This window comes from Vigna radiata, chromosome 4, assembly GCF_000741045.1.
Source record: "Vigna radiata var. radiata cultivar VC1973A chromosome 4, Vradiata_ver6, whole genome shotgun sequence".
NCBI classification, from domain to species: domain Eukaryota; kingdom Viridiplantae; phylum Streptophyta; class Magnoliopsida; order Fabales; family Fabaceae; genus Vigna; species Vigna radiata.
In genome coordinates this window covers 9,346,908-9,363,365 of record NC_028354.1, presented here as the reverse complement: position 1 = coordinate 9,363,365, position 16,458 = coordinate 9,346,908, and the positions used below count along the sequence as shown (strand labels likewise).

The 16,458-nt window shown below is 33.3% G+C and overlaps 1 protein-coding gene across 1 annotated transcript; it reads left to right on the top strand.

The window, feature by feature from the left end:
• The first annotated feature begins 12,769 nt into the window (after window positions 1-12,769).
• LOC106758778 (UDP-glycosyltransferase 90A1-like) lies at window positions 12,770-14,415 on the top strand. Its single transcript, XM_014641764.2, has one exon. The coding sequence runs from the start codon at window positions 12,881-12,883 to the stop codon at window positions 14,288-14,290; it is 1,410 nt and encodes a 469-aa protein (XP_014497250.1). The 5' UTR covers window positions 12,770-12,880; the 3' UTR covers window positions 14,291-14,415.
• The last annotated feature ends 2,043 nt before the right edge of the window (window positions 14,416-16,458 follow it).

The window sequence follows — 16,458 nt, the reverse complement described above, 5'->3', positions numbered from 1 at the left end:
ATATTGTCTTAACTTGTAAAACAAAATAGCTTTGAATGAATCCCAAGGTTATTCCCCATCCTCTCTCGAGTCAATCACGCCTCTAGAACATCTGTAACATTATTTGCTCACATATAACGCATTATATGATCATTGCCGATAATATCATTCACAAACACATAAACACAAGCACGTATAGAGTAAGCTATCGATAAAACAATCATAATACCAAGAAACATACATACTGATTATATCAACCATAATCAAACACACAACAAGATACAAACCTTTTGATTATACCAACCATAATAACACACAACAAGGTACGTACCTTCTGATTATACCAACCATAATCAAACACATAACAAGAAACATACCTTCTGGTTATACCAACCATAACCAAACACACAACAAGATACATACTTTTTGATTATATCAACCATAATCAAACATCCCATACATAGTAGTAATAAAAATAAGATTCCTAATCCTTTAAAATAAACAATTCAATCATATTGAATTACTTAAACCACGATCTCCAATCCTTAAACTTCGATCATCAATCCTTGATCTCTAATCCTTGATGTCATCACTAACATCTCACACATAGACCTTTAGTCTATCCAACCATTAGCACCCATGCTAACTACTTACTATAATCATTACAGTAAAACCACTATCAACAGACCATAACCTGAAGCATCTCAAGTATCATGATCATCATCATAGATACACCACCATCATGACTATCATAGTCATGAACAACACCATGAGCATCACCGTACCAATATACCATAATGCAAAGAGTCAATCTCACTTTCGTACTCGAATCAAATTAATACGCAATTAAAGTGCGGTATAAACTAGGAAGTGACTCCTAGGTTGTCTCTCAAGGACCAAATATAATTCAAGCAATGGGTCGAACACGTGGTGGGGGTAGGGTGGTTTTTGGACATAATTGTGCAATGAAATTAACAAATTAGAGATCAATTTGTCTCTCAAGGACCAAATATAATTCAAGCAATGGGTCGAACACGTGGTGGGGGTAGGGTGGTTTTTGGACATAATTGTGCAATGAAATTAACAAATTAGAGATCAATTTGCACGCAAATTAAGCTATTATAGTTCAATCACGCAACATTAATCATTAAGCGAGATCAATTTGCAACAACCAAAACATATTAGAGATGCAAAGTTAAGAGCAATGCATAATCGCAATAACATGAGAAAATCACATGGAACAACACAATATCCCTAGCACCCAAACCAAGCAGATTAAGTTATCATTTTGAACAAAGTGAAACAACAAAACGAAATGGGTAACACAACAATAGAAAGATGCAACACACAATTAAATTCCCAATTCAAAACCCTAGCACTAAAACGAACCCATGAAAACAAAATTGATGTTGAACAATAAAAACATTTCTAAATTGTAATGTGAAACTTGAAACGAAAAATAGAAGATAAACCATAAAACAAAAATGCAGCAACAAGCAAGAAGAGAAAACGAAAATGGAGACAAAGGTTAAAATAGAATGGCTCAATTTCTCACACCAAGACGGGGTGAATTGATTAAATGTAAAAACAAAATCTTTTACAATATTTTTCACAAAAGGTGATGCCTTTAAACTTTTCTTGAACCGCAAGGTAAAAGATTTTCAATGTAGCGGAAACTTAATCTAATAAGTACAAAAAGCAATTGATTATAAAAGATAGTAGGGATCAAAAAATGCAAACACTGGGTTTTTATACTGGTTCGGCCAATCTGCCTACATCTAGTGTCCTTCCAACCATATTTTGATGGCAAAAGCGTAGAGACACTCTCTTCGACCCTTTGGAGGCAGAATTGGATGCGGGAGCTTTCCTCTTCACTTTTTAGGGTTTCCATCTCACTTTCATTCCATTGTACATCAAGGTTCTCCATGACAATGGAGAACTAAACTTATTTCTTGTTGGCAAAGATGTAACTTCTAAACTTTTATGTATTTGAATATGATTTGAATTATTTTATGCTTCTTTCATTAATTGTTAGTGATTTTCCCCTTTGCTCAATGTTTGTTATGTTTTGATCACTCATAACATGATGTTTGGATTTCTTTGTTATTGGGAAATACCTACAAACTATGATTTGGAGAATTTCGCCCAAAAAAAATATTGCCTAGGGATAGGGATAGGATGTTTGGTTGTCTTAAGCTTCTAATCTGAATGCGGAATTGATTATTAGGGTTTTCAAGGGATTGTTGTCTAATAATCAAATCTAGGCTTTTCACACCGAGGGATCGGGTTCTAGGTAATTTAGAAAGTGACGTTAACAATTTAATGAAGAAGACGAATTCTTATATGCATAAAAGTAAAGAAGGTAAAATCTAAACCCAAACAACACTATCATCTCATATCATCAATACCACCTATTCATAGTTGTGTTAAGCCTCAATTGATCAATTTTATCTTTTAGTATTATTTTTATTTTTCTTGCATTTATTGTAATCAAAAGAATTGTTCGCTAGTCTTAATTAGTTAAGGTATTACATAATTATTTAGTGTCGTGAGTCCTTTGGGAAACAATACTTGATCTTACCAATTATTGTTATTTGATACAATTTGGTACACTTGTCGAGGTTTTAACATTAACCCAATGAGTTGATTCACTATGTGAGTGAAGCGTTTCTAGACATCTAATATTGTTTCTCCCTACTTCATTGAACATATCATACTCTTGGACTAGAGTATTTCTTCTGGCTCTTCTAACATCATCAGTTCCTTCATGGGTAACTCTTAACAATCTCTCACATTTCATGCGCATTTTTACAGGTTGAGATCATGTAAAACTCATCAATAGTTAGAGTAGATGATATTATATTGCGAGCCTTAACATCAAGTTGGAATCTTCGTTTGTCTTCCGTATTCCATTGTTATTGTGGTTTTGGTTCTTGCAAATTGTTAATAAATACAATAGGAACAAAAGGACCATTTGTGATAATTTCTCAAATCTCACTATCAATAGACTCTATGAAAATTTGCATTCTCACTTTCCAAAAGCAATAGTTTTCTCCAGTAAACAATGTAGGTTTATTGATAGAGGCACCCTCAGTAAAGGTTTGATGTTGCCTCGTCATTTGAATTACATCAAAGCAAGCTCTGATACCAATTGTTAGAGCGGTGCAACAGAATGTTAACACGTGTACAACAAACCAAAAGGGGGGTGAATTGGGTTCGTATAGCAAATTGTTCTTTTAATAAATTTTCTCGTAAAATAAAAATTCCTTTAAACATATTAAATAATTTAAAGAGTAAGGAAGAGATCAAATTACACATGTAATTTTTATACTGGTTCAAATCACAAAGATCCTACATCCAGTTAATCTCAACCGAGAATTAACGTTCCACTAGCACAAACCAACAAATTGTTACAATCACAAAGAAAATAAAATAGTTTAATGTTAGAACACCTCTCTTGTTACCCCAAGAGATGTAACTCATTTCCTGTGTAACCCACAAGGGATGAACACCTCCTCTAAATCTTCACAAAGGATGAATACCTCCTTCGAATGCTTCATGAAGGATGACAGACTTTCAACTCAGCAACAACAACAACACTCAATCACACCCCTTGTGAAAGTTATCTTTCTATGTCAGCACTCAATCACACTCTTATTAAAGTTCTTGCTCTTTGCCAACATGTAAAGTTCTCAAAAACAATGCACAAGGGTTCAACAAACCCTAAAACACTTATCACCGCACAGTGCAGATAATAATTTTGAAAATACACTTTACTTGTATGTTTCATATTTTAGAATGAGAGTCTTAATCCAATTTAAAGATATCTCACTCAAGGATACCTTCAAAAATTCGTTGTAAGGTTTTTATCGTGTAATAAACGATTATCCGAATATGGTAATTGATTATGCATCATTGAATGCGCAACGGTCAAAAACTTGCTTGAAAACGCTCATAATTGCTCGTGATAATCAATTATGGCAAGTCATAATCGATTATTGATAATCGATTATCACAAGTGGTAATCGATTATCTTGAGTATAAAATGAGGTTTTCTGATTCAAAACGATTTTTAACGTACCCTAAGGCAAACAATAAAAGCAGTTGAGACTTGACTTTGAGACATCATCAAAACTTCTTCTCTTCAATTTCATGCTAACAGGTAGCTTACCTCATACATGTTTGTGTTTGTGTGTTTGTGAATGAAATTATCGGCGATGATCGTATAATGCATTAGACATGAGCAGATAATGTTACATATGTTCCAGAAGTGTGATTGACTCGAGAGAGGATGGGAATAACCTTGAGATTCATTTAAAGCTATTTTGTTTTACAAGTTAAGATAATGTAATTGGAGTATTTTCTTCGTTATTTTATTACTCGAAATAATGTAATTGGATAAGGTTTTCTTTATTTATGCTTTTGCACTATGATAAATTTTTAATTTTACCGATTTTTAATAACTTGTGAGATCTCAGAAATCAGGGTGTTACATAGATTAAAAAAATAAGAAACAAATAAAACACTAAAAAACGTAAAATAATTACATAATTAATATTTGATTTAATAAAAAATATCAAAATAATTAAAATTAAAATTTAAACAAGAAACAAATATAAAAGTTAAAAAAACTTTAAAAAACCTACATAATAAATAGTACGTAAGTAAAAAAATTTATAAAACTAATTACAAAGTCAAATTAAAATAACGAAGAAATAAAAAACTTAAAAAATAAAAAATAAATTACATAATAAATAATATTTAAATAAAAAAACATAACCGAAACTTGAAACATGGCAAGACCTCAGCCGGCGAGACCTTAACCATACTTCAAAGTTTGGTTAAGGCCTCTAAGCCTTCGTTCAAGGTAATCAATTCAGAAATTCACACATCCAAACAAATCACATGCATATGGTTTACATACAATTTGATCATGCAATTCAATACAATTTTTACCTCCAATCTATATATACATACACTAAAATTCAATCCAAATGAAAATACATGCATTAACAATCAAGGGAGACGAGAATGGAGAATGGAAACGAGCATGCATTAACATTCTATGGAAACGAGAAGAGAAAGAAATTGACCAATCTTGCATAAATTAAAGGCACAGAGACGAGATCCAAACACCATCGCATCATCAAGAACAACATCGCGATAAAGGAGAAAGAGGCCACAAGAGTGAGTGTGACACAAAGATGGTGAGGGAAGACTTCAAAATGCAGCGAGAAAAGGAGTCACAATAGAGGTGTGAGATTGAGATGCACGAAGGGAGAAAGGAGTCACAAAGTGAGGAAGGGTTTGGAAAAGAAGGTGCGAGAAAGGGTTTTAATTTTAGGATTCTGATATTTTGACACCCCTTTGTTGACAATATTTTAACAACGCCACATGTTAGCATAGGATTGGGTGTTTTAAATTTTTAAAAAAAATAGAAAATGTGACGTCATTATAGAGGAGGAGATTTGAATTTTTGCATTCCAAGTTTGCCCTTCCCGGTTTGTTCCAAAATTAACATTCTCTTTCTTCCCTGTTTCATCAGATTTCAAATGCTCTTTCATCCAATTTCTCTTTTCCGATAGGTTTCGTCTTCGCCCCTCCGATAATTGCCTTTGTTTTCGCCATCTGACTTTCGTTCTTCCTTCTCGTTGCACTGTTGGCCTTCGCTATCGGTGTGGGTGACGGTGTCATTGCATCTTTTGCTTCTTGGTGTGTTCGTTTTGCAAAATGGCGAGTTCTTCGAGCAGGTTAAGCACGTTCATCCTTGGTGGGTTTTGGTGTTTAGTGTTTCTTATTTTAAGTTTGGGTTTTGTGTGTTTAATTTCATTTAGGGTTTTTAAGTTTGGTTTTTTTGGATTTTATATGCAGTTGACGGTTCGCCACTTACTTTTTTGGATTTGGAAAGAACTACTACCTTAATATCGTCCATTGAAACGTAGTCAAAGTTTTTGCAGGTGACATTTGTCCTCCTACGATTGAGCTGGTGAAGGAAACGACAAAGCCTACCATTCGACTACCTATGTGGGCAGAAAACATTAATGAGGTGAATGACATCCTCAGCAAATTCGTTCTGCCACCATCTGAGCAAGCATCATCCTCCAAACAAACAAACAACATTTAGTCTTTTATTTATATATTTTGTTCAATATTTTTTAATGCAGGTCAACTTAGAACTTTTATTGGATAACTGTAATAGTATTTTATGACCATTTCAACAGTTGCTGGGATGACTGTAATATTATAAACCTAGGATTACATTGTCTTAAAGTTTATCATAATGATGTTATGTTAAAAATGCACTCATGAAGGTCAACAAAATGCAATCTTTAATATTACTTTTGGCCTTAGATTATGTCCTAGGTTTCTTTCCTCAACGAATAACAACAAAAATATAAAGCAATTGCAGAGAGTGACCATGGTCCTCTATGTATGAAATTGAGGCTCCCTGTGTTGAGGATTTTGTCAAATCCTCGAATTGACTCTGGTAATCGTTTACCGACATCTGGTAAAAGATTACCACTCACAACTCTGCTGCACATGTGTTTGGACTTCACCCAAGTTGGTGGAATCACAAACATGGATGATTTCCTCCCTCTTGGGGTGTCCAATGAACACCTAACACACTATAAAGAAGGTTCCATAATANTTTGAATTCAAATCCACTGGATTCAGTCAAAAACATTGCAGAGAATGACCATGGTCCTCTACGCTTGAAATTGAGGCTCCCTATGTTGAGGTTTTTGTCCAAATCCTCGAATTGACTCTGGTAATCGTTTACCGACATCTGGTAAACGATTACCACTCACAACTCTGTTGCACATGTGTTTGGACTTCATCCAAGTTGGTGGAATCACAAACATGGATGATTTCCTCCCTCTTGGGGTGTCCAATGAACACCTAACATACTATAAAGAAGGTTCCAAAACAGTTTGAATTCAAATCCACTGGATTCAGTCAAAAACATTACAGAGAATGACCATGGTCCTCTGCGTTTGAAATTGAGGCTCCATATGTTGAGGTTTTTGTCCAAATCCTGGAATTGACTCTGGTAATCGTTTACCGACATCTGGTAAACGATTACCACTCACAACTCTGCTGCACATGTGTTTGGACTTCACCCAAGGTGGTGGAATCACAAACATGGATGATTTCCTCCCTCTTGGGGTGTCCAATGAACACCTAACACACTATAAAGAAGGTTCCATAACAGTTCGAATTCAAATCCACTGGATCAGTCAAAAACATTACAGAGAATGACCATGGTCCTCTGCGTTTGAAATTGAGGCTCCTTGTGTTGAGGTTTTTGTCCAAATCCTGGAATTGACTCTGGTAATCGTTTACCAACATCTAGTAAACGATTACCACTCACAACTCTGCTGCACATGTGTTTGGACTTCACCCAAGGTGGTGGAATCACAAACATGGATGATTTTTTCCCTCTTGGGGTGTCCAATGAACACCTAACACACTATAAAGAAGGTTCCATAACAATTTGAATTCAAATCCACTGGATTCAGTCAAAAACATTGCAGNGAATGACCATGGTCCTCTGCGTTTGAAATTGAGGCTCCCTGTGTTGAGGTTTTTGTCCAAATCCTAAAATTGACTCTGGTAATCGTTTACCGACATCTGGTAAACGATTACCACTCACAAGTCTAATGCACATGTGTTTGGACTTCACCCAAGGTGGTGGAATCACAAACATGAATGATTTTCTCCTTCTTGGGGTGTCTAAGGAACACCTAACACACTATAAAGAAGGTTCCATAACAGTTTGAATTCAAATCCACTGGATTCAGTCAAAAAAAATTGCAGAGAATGACCATGGTCCTCTACGTTTGAAATTGAGGCTCCCTGTGTTGAGGTTTTTGTCCAAATCCTGGAATTGACTCTGGTAATCGTTTACTGACATCTGGTAAACGATTACACTCACAACTCTACTGCACATGTGCTTGGACCTCACCCAAGTTGATAAACTTTGCTTAAATTTAAATGAATTATTAATATCGCGCTTTCGTTTCCCGTTAATACACACACAACGTAAATAAAAAGACATCGCAAATCACTTTATCATCAACAATTCAATCTTATATATGTATCAATGGAGATCAACAAATAGTCAACAATGTCATCTTAAATATACATCATCTGTACAGGGTACAATGTAATTTGAAATAGATATAAAGATTTAACAAATCCTAACAATCCTGCAAAAAGCCATATTCATGTAGCGCTTCCATTCTTGCAATGTTGTCGTTGTGCAAAAATCCTAACATATTCTTGATGCCATTGAACCTGCGGCGATAACAATACCCACAAAAATAGTTAGGTTTCCCTAAAGAAAAAAACCTCTCTATTGGAGAGTAGTGGAAGAGTAAGTATGTAGTTCAACTTACCCTAAAAATAACAACAAACCAAACAACAACGGTACAGGGCGACCTTCAACACTGCCACACCAACGATGCCCAAGCACTCCCACAATGCGACCCAGACGGCGACAGTGATGATGAGAGAACGAGAACACCCAAGACCGAGAACAAGTGAAAGAACGAGAGAAAACGAGCACGAGAGAACGACCACCAAAAGGGATGATGAGAGAACGAAAGAGGAAACCGTGAAAATGAAACAATGAAGGAGGGCGCGAAATGAAAATTCATTTTCTTTACTTTCCAATTTCCAATTATGCCCCTAGCTTAATTTTAAAAACTGATTTCTTTTTCAAAAAATACGGCCAATCGACAAATGCCATGTGGAGTTGTCAAAACCGTATCAAAAAAGGGTGTTAACATATCATTTTCGTTAATTTTAGGAAAGCGTGAGAGAGAGTGACTCTTTTGAAGTGTAGGGTTTTGGTTTTAAATTTTGAGAAAGAATCTTTCTATTTTTTTCTTTAACGTGTGCAACTATGCATATTTTCATAAGGCTATTATGGATATTTTGGAGTTGTAGGATGAGAATTGGGAAGTGCAGAGAAAGAGCTCTTATGGGATCACCTTACTCAGGTTTATTGATTACTAATTATTTGTGTTGAATTATAATTTAAAAAAAGAATATTGTATGGTTGAATTTCTATGTGGTTATTTCGTTTTATTTTTTAATATTTGGAAGTTATCAAAGGGGAATAAACTCAGATTTTGAAATATGGGGTTTTCTTTTTCGTGGTTGATTGGGTTTCACAATCATCTCGGTGGAAAAAGTCACGTTAGTGGGTGAGATGGCTATGTGTGCTTTCACTGCTTCTACAACTTTTGGGTATGTGTTAAATGTTTGAAGTCTTAGAAAAGACCGTTCAAGTAGGACAAGTAAAAAAATAAAAAGCAAAATTAAGTTTCGATCTACAATTTTGTTGATAACGTAAAAAAAAAAATGTGTTGTATTTAAGGCTGAATTTCATTTAGGTTGTTGTTAATCCCACCCTTTTAAGTTCCATGAATGTATATATATACTGACTCTTTGTGTGACAAGTGCAAGCAATAATTTATGGATAATGATATTTTGACAATTTTTTTATAACAAAATACGTGTCATCATTTTATTGATTTATTTAAATTTATATTTGAAAAAATATTTAAAATGAATGTTATGTATGCATTGTCAAAAAATTATCAGTTAAACTTTTTCCATAATTTATATTGGGGTTTTAGTTGTGACTTTTAGTTGTTCATTAGAAAATGTACATTCTTGAATTCATTTTATTTCCATTGGCATTAATTAAATTTGTCAGTAGACTGAAACTTGATTTTTAACACCTATCACTATTTTTGAATAATCAAAACTCGCTTATCGTTTTAGTAGTTAAGTAAGTGATTCTGTTTTTTTTTTCTCTGTTCTTGTTTTAAAATTCGGATTCTGCAAAACATTCATTTTCAATTAATTTAAAGGAGTGACAACCAACTTGTAATGAGTCTTTATAAGGTTCTGTATTAATAAACCATCATAAAGTAAGTTCCTACCTACCAAATAGAAATGTGAGTCTTAGAGAGGATTCAACTTTTAAGTTTTGTTTACTTGAGTGAATTTGAGAGAGAGTAATTGAGTGAATTTGAGAGAATTTTAAGAGAGAGTAATTGAGTAAATTTGAGATAATTTGAAGATAATTTCTTTTATTGTTTATTTGAGTGAATTTGGAAATAAACGAAAGTGAATTTGGAAGTAAAGGAAAGTGAATTTGGAATTAAAGTTTGTAATAATTAGTGTAAGATTTAATTTATGTGATAGATTAAAAAAATTTACTTCCAAATTCGTTCTCAATTACCTCCAAATTCAGTCAAATAAACAATAACAAAAAAATTATCTTCAAATCCTATCAAATGTACTTAATTATTCTCCCTCAAATCTACCCAAGTGAACATGACGTTAATGTCATTAACATCCAAACCTTACATGTATATACGTTCATGTTAGATATTTTACATTAGCACATAATTTGGTTTTAATATCTACAGTAGAAAAATAGAACACTAAAAACCTTTATCCATTACAAGTGACAATTAGTCAACAAGGAAAAAGAAAAAAAATCCAAAAATTACAACACACTAAAAACGTGACCCAATCTCACTGGTAGAAGCAGATGGAGATTTCGTGTTTCCAAAATATTACGAATCCTCACATAGAATTGACCCCTCGTTACCTTAAGTAGCATTTAATGTTAATTTCATCTCCGCAATAGGTAAATAAAAACCAACAAAGGAATCACCTAAGTGTATACGTAAACACCAGTTGTAGGCCCCACAAGACTTCCTCCACTCAAATATTCATAGAGTTTCCGTTCAAAACTCTAAACTAAGTCCAAAATGGAGCATGATAACGGGAAAAATGTTGGAGGTGAAGTGGAATACAAACATCTCTAAATTATGGGTTTGGATAAGAGCAATGTGGTTGGGTTGCTTTGGTATCCAAAATTCAAAGAAATAATTGAGTTTTGGTGTAGGTCAAGGATTAACTTTTTTTTTTCATCTTTTATTAGAGAATTTTATTCTAAGCATCACCTAATTAACTCACGATCTTATTACATTTTTCAAGCTACTCACCAACAAAACTTATCTCAGTCAACCTCTCCCTCATCACCCATTTTCAATAACATCCAATAAAAACAAATTCAATCCTAACCAAATCATACTTTAAAGTTTAAAGCTTAAGTTGCTCTCTTCAAATTGGAACAAACCAACCTAAGATTTCAAAAATAGAGATTTTCAACCTGCAAAAAATAAAGGAGGGTCAATTAGCAAGAAATACAAAACAACATAAAAGCTTTAAACTTCTACTTCTCTTCGCGCTCACTTATCAATCACTACAAAAATTCTTAAAATTACTAGTGAAATTTTACAAACTGAGAAAAAATATCGATGAATGTGAACTACAAACAAATTTATTTTGTCAATCAAATTCGTCTGTAAATTTTTCAACAATACACAATTCATTTACCAACAATTTTTTCTATTAATAAAATTTGTCAATAATTATAAATCTTAAAATTTGTTGAATTTAAAATGTTTGTCACTAGCAAACTTGTTTGTCAATAAAGTCATCAATAAAAAGAACGAGAAATTTCCTGCCCAAATAGCCCAAACCCAATTTTATGTAGAAGAAAGTGTCATTGCCTTGTTGTCATTGCCTCCACCATCAACTGAGCTCATAACGTTAGAGATCAAACAGACCACCAACACCATCGATGTTGACTCAATTCCAATATTGAATCTTTCAAGGCCTTTAATTGTGAGTTGCAAAATTTGGTTCTCAATCTCAAGCTATTCTCCTTGCTTGAAACGATTCTCCTAGATGAAAAGTGTGTAGACCGAGTTCATGAGCAGGATGTTACCACCATTGTTGTTGAAATTTTGTGGGGTTTTTCACCATAGACTATTTTCTAAAAATACGATGTAGTGAAGTTCTTCTTCCCAGTTTCTAAATGTTTTGTTGTATATTCTGAATTCATGAATAATTTCATATTAGCAACTCAGTTATGGTAGTTGAGTTTATTAGTTTTGTGTTTATTTAGGAAAGTTTAGTTGTGGATGAGCTCGACAACTTAACAAGATGTGCTTGATAGTTCAACAATCTGAATTTGTAGCTTGTATCTAAGTGATGTTATTATAGAAAGATATCGTCGATGAGTAACTAATAATAAATATATTTATCTCGTGAATAATGATTATTAAGGATGATATATGTTGATAAATCTTATAAACAACATTTTTATCAATGAACTTTTGTAATTTTCTATATACATTGATTATTGGTAATTTTATTTTTAAGTGAATGACAAATGGAATTTGATTCGAGACAAAATAACACACCAATATGTCCCTCTCATAAAATTGGAAGCAGCAAGAGAGCATATTTTTCTGTGACTTTTCTTTACACAAGAACCAACAAAAACGATACAATTGAAGCCATTGTATTTTTTAAAATTCAATTTTTTTAATATTATTTTTTTCAAAATCCATATGGAAATTTTACATGAAAGATATGTTTTAATTTATACATGGATTTTACATATAAAAAAAAACTAGTTTGTTGTTAAATCATGCAAAATTTGAGTAACCAGATTTTATCGGTAAAAAAAATGTAAATTTTATATTAAATCATAATTTATCTACCAATATATATATATATATATATATATATATATATATATATATATATATATATATATATATATATATATTTTACAACTGGAGTGATATCTACAAAATATAGATATTTTAGACTTTGAAATGACATAAAGTTCCATTTGTATTTCACCCTAAATTCACATGTTAATAAACAGGAATGATAGATAGCCTATAAATGAAAATGTAGCTAGTACAATACGACCCATGCGCAGTGACTTCTTTCCCGGACAGATCACCGAAGAAGCTTGTGACAAGTTACAGAGAAGGTTAGACTGAAAAAAGGAATGGGTCTAACTCCTTCCGATGGCACACGTTCCCACGTTCTTCTGTTCCCGTTCATGTCAAAAGGGCACACCATACCCCTTCTCCACTTCGCCCAACTCCTCCTCCGTCGTTCCATATCTGTCACCGTCGTCACCACCCCCGCCAACCACCCTTTCATCACGGAGTTCCTAAAGGGAACCACCGCCTCCGTGGTCACGCTGTCGTTCCCCACCGTCACAAACATCCCCGTTGGAGTTGAGAGCACGGACAAGCTTCCCTCCATTTCACTCTTCTACGAGTTCGCCACTGCCACTTCAGCGATACAACCTCAGTTCGAACAACTCCTCCAGACACTTCCACGTGTAAACTTCATGGTCACCGACGGCTTCCTCTGGTGGACTCTAGACTCGGCTACTATGTTCGGAATCCCCCGGTTTGTCTACTACGGCATGAACTGCTACAGTTCAAGCGTTCACATTGAAGCAATGAGAGAGGGGATTCTTAACGGCTCCCAACCCGACAACGAGTTAATTGCGTTGACTCAGTTTCCGTGGATCAGAATCTGCAAAGAAGACTTTGACCCTTCCTTCAGAAACCCTAACCCCAATGATGATGCACACAAGTTCAACATGAATTCCATATCATCCACACGTCGCAGTCATGGCATGTTGGTTAACAGCTTCTACGAGCTTGAGTCTACCTTTGTTGATTACTTGAAAGCGGGGTCCTCTCCTAAAGTTTGGTGCGTTGGCCCTCTGTGTTTGGCTGAATGGACGCCGAAGGTTTACCCTGATGAAGGTCTGAAGCCCAGGTGGGTGACGTGGTTGGACCAGAAGCTTGAAGAAAAGCGCCATGTTCTGTACGTGGCGTTTGGGTCGCAAGCTGAGATTTCAGTTGAGCAACTGCGAGAGATAGCATTGGGGTTGGAAGAATCGGAGGTGAGTTTCCTGTGGGTGATGAGGAAAGAGGAGTGGGGTGTTCCTGATGGGTTTGAAGAAAGAGTGAAGGGTAGAGGGATGGTGGTGAGAGAGTGGGTGGATCAGAAAGAGATTCTGATGCATGGGAGTGTGGAAGGGTTTGTGAGCCACTGTGGGTGGAACTCGGTGCTGGAGAGCGTGTGCGCTGGGGTTCCTATCTTGGCGTGGCCAATAATGGCAGAGCAGCATTTGAATGCGAAAATGGTGGAAGAGGAGGTGAAGGTAGGGCTGAGGGTGGAAACGTGTGATGGATCAGTGAGAGGGTTTGTGAAAAGGGAAGGGCTGAAGAAGATGGTGATGGAGATTATGGAAGGGGACAAAGGGAGAAAAGCAAGGGAGAAAGTGAGGGAATTGGCTGAGAAGGCAAAATTGGCTACGCAAGAGGGTGGTTCGTCGTGGTCCACATTGGAGTCACTTCTGAACGAGAGATGTGATTCTCGAGATAAAGATTGATTTTATTTCAAAATCTCATAACTAAGGATATCTCATGAAATTGAATCTTCAAAGCAAGTTTTATATGTTCAAATTAATTAGTGTTTGCATGTTTTCTCCAATATATATATATAATCGTATTTATGCTGCATCAATTGCTATTATTTATTTGTCTTAAATCCTAATTAAAAAAAAAAAAATAACATGCATAAATTGTCAGTCACTCAGTTAAGCTGGGTTGGACCTCTACCAGTAACACACCACCTTCTCTTTCGTCAACTTCAACTGTGGTGGTCGTGGAGGGCCATCACAGAAACGGTGACTACGTCTACTACTGTTTGAACCAAATTTTAACAAGGAAAAAGTTTTTTTAACAACACTTTTTTAACAATTTTTTGACAATGCATACATAGTAGTTTATTTGGTCCGTTTTAAAAAATTTTTTAAACGTAAATTCAAATAGACCAATAAAATGATGACACGTGTTCCGTTATAAAAAAGTTATCAAAAAGTGTTATTAAAATATCATTATCTTTTTAACAACACCTTTTAACAATTTTTTGACAATTATACGTGTCAGTTTGTAATTAGTCTTGTTTGAAATATTTTTTAAATATAAATTTAATAGATTAATAAAATAATAACACCTTATAAAAAATTTGTTAAAAAAAATGGTCAGAATATCAACGTCCTTTGAACTTTTCAAGGCATCCTTTCCCTACATTGACGTGCCATGCTATAGGTATGAGATTGGTACGATGTGTTCTGCCTACCGGAATATGACAGCATTCACAATGACATGTACCAAACCAAACCTAACTAGACGGAGGATTTATTTTTCTATCTAATCTAACAGACATATTAAAGTAACATGTATTTTTTTAGTAATATGTATTTATTATAACTAATTTAAGTATTACGTAATTTAATATTATGGTTATTATTTATAATAAAGTATATTATTATATTATTATACTATTTATTATTATGTTATTATATATTTCAAGTAAAAATTATTTTTGAATGATATTATAATTTTATAATTTATATTGATTTTATAAATATACTATTTTTTTTAGGAATATTTAATTAATAATCACTTATATTCAATATTATATCCATGAATATTTAATCTTTTTTATTAACATAAACTATGGGAGAATCTTTTCTAAATGAATCTCTTTATGAACAACAAATGATACAATTCTCACTATTAAAAACATTTAAACCATCATTAATATCTTCTCACATGTCCATATATCTACATTTAAGATCAAACAAGATTAGCATCAAATAAATATGTCATTGTTAAATTAAAAAATATAAAAATAAATTGTTGTCAAAATTACAAAAAAAAAAAGATGTAGAAATTAATCTATTGTTAAATACAAATAAAAATCTAACTTAAAAATTTATGCATGATACGAAAGAATAACAAAATAAATTATAAGAGAGAATAACAAAATCAAATTCCTGCTATTGTTTATTCATTTATTCATTTTTTTTCTCTTGCAAAATGTTACATGGGAACACCTTTAAAGTACTACATCTATTCAATACATAGAAAAAATTAATATTGTTACTCTTTTTATTCAATTTTTTAAAAATTAATTTATATTTTAAAATAAAAATATTATTAAAAGTTGCACTTCAACTAAAACTAAAATTAATTTAAAATATATAATAATATAAATATCTTTTTATAAATTAAATTGTACTTAAAATCTATATTTTAACTAATATAGTTTTATAATATTAAGTAAATGTCGGGTGAAAATTGAAGTGTTCGTGTATCATATTGTTGTTTTCCTTTCTGACAAAGGTGATTTGGGAGATTCACAATAATCATATGCCTTCTATGGCTTTGTATCCCACATCTATGCATCAAAATCATTTGCGTAAAATGACACCCATGCATTAAAATGAGCTGCATATAACAATGCATTTTTAGTAGACATTCATTAATATTAATTACATATTTTTTTACTTTTAAATACGAAATGATTTCAAATAAATAACTATGAAATTAATATATTAAATATAAGAAGGATAAATTCTCACTCTTCTTTTTAATAATAATTGGTCAATGCTGTTTTAATAATAATAATAATTGGTCAATGCTGTTTTAACTTTAAAATACGAAATGATTTCAAATAAATAACTATGAAATTAATATATTAAATATAAGA

Coding starts and splice junctions, on each gene's coding strand:
- LOC106758778 (XM_014641764.2), top strand. CDS start 12,881: ATGGGTCTAACTCCTTCCGATGGCACACGTTCCCACGTTCTTCTGTTC.